General features: G+C 38.2%; 1 protein-coding gene across 1 annotated transcript; it reads left to right on the plus strand.

The window, feature by feature from the left end:
- Nucleotides 1-2,106: 2,106 nt before the first annotated feature.
- On the plus strand, nt 2,107-3,081 carry LOC138287043 (olfactory receptor 8D1-like). The gene has a single exon (XM_069227404.1). It carries the CDS (start codon nt 2,107-2,109, stop codon nt 3,079-3,081), a length of 975 nt encoding a protein of 324 aa, XP_069083505.1.
- The last annotated feature ends 809 nt before the right edge of the window (nt 3,082-3,890 follow it).

Below are 3,890 nucleotides of genomic sequence, written 5' to 3' on the forward strand. Positions count from 1 at the left end.
TCAAGGGGAGAGGATGGTATTTGTCTTGACATCCTCACGCTTGCGATATCTAGTCCATGTTGGTTACGCCTCCACAGAGATACCCCTAGGTGCCCTTTATCACCAATTGCAGGTGGATAGGCAGCTCCTGTCATGTCATGGCATGACTCTCATGCATGGAGTCTCCCAGAACCTTCCCAAATTCTGCATTGAGGTTCTTCTGGGACATACTTTTTATTAAATCTGTGATTCCTTAAAAAAAGAGGCACATGCATCCAGCTTCCTTCGCAATCACAAATGGGTAAGTCTGTTCATGTCTGGAATTCTCATCCTCTGATGACTAAGCCCTGATGTGTTCTGCCCTTTCATTTTTAGCAAATGGTGATGGAGGAACAGAAAGAAGTATAAGGCTCTTGGCTAGGTACGAGGTTGTGGTTGGGAGTCCAAATGACAGTGGCTATCTTGATAGAGGAAGTACCATTTATGACAATGGTGCATACTAATACAAGATCGCTGTATTGTGTTTCGAGGTCAATCTTGGGATTGTTAACCCTAGTTTCTATAGGAAATAAAGTTTTTTATTCTTTACTGTGTCTCAGCACCTCTAGGATTCGGTCTTCATCACACCAAACCCCCCTTTTTCTCCAGTTCTTTCCAGGTTACATTGAGCTTGTTTGTATGCTTACTTTTCTTTGAATTACTTATTTGTTCTAGTATTGTTTGTTTTGTTAAGTGTTTTGTTATGATATGTGTTTTCCCTCTTTATATATTGGTTGCTTTCCATGTGAGCTTCTTTTGGGTCCCTTTGCCTATTATTAACTTTCTTTACTGAGGGAAATCAGTTTGTTAGTTGACTGGGCTGTTATGCCTGGTCAAGCAACAGCCACAGTCCCTGGTAGGGTAAACCAAAAGTCACTAAATTAACCCTTGTTAACCTGTCATACAAATTAATTAGAGGAAATGGGTAAACTATTTATGCAGCACACAACCAGCAATAAATGAAAACACAACACAAAACAAATCCACATCAATTTAGAAAAAAAATGAAAAATAGAGTAAATTGGAGCTATGAAAAAAACAGTAAAAACTAGCAACTAAAACAGTGAATCGCCAACCATGAACATTTATTTGCATAAGATCAGGTCAAACGAAAAAAAATATGCCCGACCGCGATACAATGCTGATATGGAGAATTAACCAGAAGGAAACTGTGATGCTTTTGGGTCACCACACTGTCACTACGTTTTTGGGTCACCACATTCTGAATACAAATGGAGGGTTTAACTCCCTGAGTGCTAATTGTCTCCTGATTCCACATGAAACACCTCTTCTTCACTTGATTCTACAAATACTTTTAATTCAATTATGATACCATTGATTACATTGTAAATATATAAATACAAATATTAAATAGCAGACATAAAACATCGATCTGTTTTCCTACTGTTATTAAACGATTGGCTTATGCAATCCTTTGCATGCAATGTGCAGCAGTTCTTGCTGGCAGAATATTAGGACATTGCTTCACTTACTCATGATCGGAGAAAAGACAAAACTCTCACTTACTAATATGTAAATCATTCCCTTTCAGCACTGCAAGATTCACTGATGTATTGCTTCCAAGCTCAAAACACAAGTGGCTTAAATATTTTTATTGTAGTACAAGAGCATCATAATAAAGCTCAACAAAGCAAATTATTGTGTACGATGCTTTAATTATTGTGTTAAAACTGAAAATGTTAAATAGCTATTACTTAATTTCTGAGCCTTTTTTATCTCTCACATACATATCTCTTTAAAGACTAGGGGCCTAATTGAGAACTTGGTGGATGAATATCCCACCCACTATATTATTTTTTTGGTAGGATATAATGGCATCTGAATCCGGCGGATGGGATATCGGTCACGCTCGGGACAGAATATTCTCCTCCGCCAATTTCTAAATCAGGCCCTAAATGTTGATGGAAGCAATAAATCCTACTTTGTTCTCTGCAGAAAGCAGTCATGATATATGCAGTATTCATTGGCTTATGTTTGTGCATCTGTTTCAGTATTGGCAGGCCACCACAGGGAAAGAATCTCATGAGATCTACAGCTTCTTCCTATCTTGCTTCATCATCCAGACCAATGAACCAAATGAACAGGACCTCTGTGACAAAATTCATCTTACTCGGTCTCACAGAAGACACAAAGCTCCAACTCCCCCTCTTTGTCTTCTTTCTTCTTGTCTACATCATGACAGTGTTGGGAAATATCAGTATAATTACTTTGATTAGGATATCTGCTCATCTTCACACTCCCATGTATTTCCTGCTCTCCCACATGTCCTTTGTAGACATCTGCTACTCCACTGTCATCACACCCAATATGTTGGCAAATGTCTTATCAAGCAAAAAAACAATTTCATTTTCAGGCTGTATGACACAAATGTTTTTATTTGGAGCCATGGGGAGTGTAGAGGTTTTCATACTAGCAGGGATGTCCTATGACCGGTTTGTTGCTATATGCAATCCATTGCTTTACACAGCCATTATGACCAAAAAAATGTGTGCATACCTTGTGGGCGGAGCTTATGTAACAGGCTGCCTTCATTCTCTACTTCATGCAATTTGTCTGCTAAGGTTGTCTTTCTGTGACTCTAATAGGATCACACATTTCTATTGTGATGTGCCCCCACTGCTGAAGCTTTCCTGCTCTGACATCTCTCTTAATGTGGCACTACTAATTTTTGTGACTGGAGGCCTCATTTTAGGTCCCTTAGCCCTAGTCCTTGTCTCTTATGCTTATATTCTTTATACCATACTGAAGGTCAGATCTTCTGAAAGCAGATGGACAGCAATTTCTACTTGCTGTTCACACTTTTTATGTGTCACCTTATGCTTTGGTACTCTTATCTTTATGTACATAAGACCTAAGTCAAAATACGCTACGCAGCAGGACCATGTGGCATCTGTGTTTTACGCAGTGATAATTCCAATGCTGAACCCTCTGATCTATAGCCTGAGGAATAAGGATGTCAAAGAGGCCTTGAGAAAACTAATGTCCGGAATATCAGCACATACATCCTTATCTTATAGCTTTTGGAAAAGTGCATCACATTGATAATGCATAAGGGTGTAATTGCAATTTACATATTTCTGCAATGTGTGTTTTCGCAGCAAATATCTGAAAGTTTCAAGGCAATGTTAACTTCACTTTTTAATAGGCTGATTGATAAAATAATGGTATAGTATATAACACAAACACAAAATATGCTCAAGTGTATATGAGTATAAATAGTGATTTTTGTGCCTGAACCTAAATCTAAGCTAACCACTAAGATTGTGACTTTAAAATGGGTTTTTACTGCTAAATAAGTAGCTTTAACAGGTCATTCCATAACAGTGGATTACATAAAAATGTCCCCTGAGAAAGTTATGTCCTGCGGACCTCTTGGAAGTGTTTTGGTTCCCCCTGTTTTAGTTTCATATAGCTGCATTTTACATTTCATATTTTATTTGTTTAAGTAGGGCTGCTTCTAGCAGTAACCTTTCACATATTTTATCAGCTTGTTTTATTCTAGGAATATAAAGAACACACTGCTTGGTTAGTTAGCCTTTGCACAACATTTAGTCAGTACTTTCTGTCCAAGACCAAGAATATGGTACACTTTGACTTGTTAACAAGCCCCGTGCGCCATCCATGTGTCATTTTTCATATGGGAAAAAGTGATGCACTTGTGAAGCAAGGGTAAATAAGCCCCACAATATGCTAGTTTGTGTTACCCATTTAGGGAACAACATCTAACACTCAGACATAGCATTACATCAGAACTGTCTTTTCTATTCAGCATGATTTAATTATAAAAGTGATACACTGACCTGGCAGGGGTAGAGGAAATTCCAACCCCAACTGTCCCTGGACGAATGTTG

The sequence above is a fragment of the Pleurodeles waltl genome, chromosome 4_1 (assembly GCF_031143425.1).
Source record: "Pleurodeles waltl isolate 20211129_DDA chromosome 4_1, aPleWal1.hap1.20221129, whole genome shotgun sequence".
Lineage (NCBI taxonomy): Eukaryota > Metazoa > Chordata > Amphibia > Caudata > Salamandridae > Pleurodeles > Pleurodeles waltl.

Coding starts and splice junctions, on each gene's coding strand:
- LOC138287043 (XM_069227404.1), top strand. CDS start 2,107: ATGAACCAAATGAACAGGACCTCTGTGACAAAATTCATCTTACTCGGT.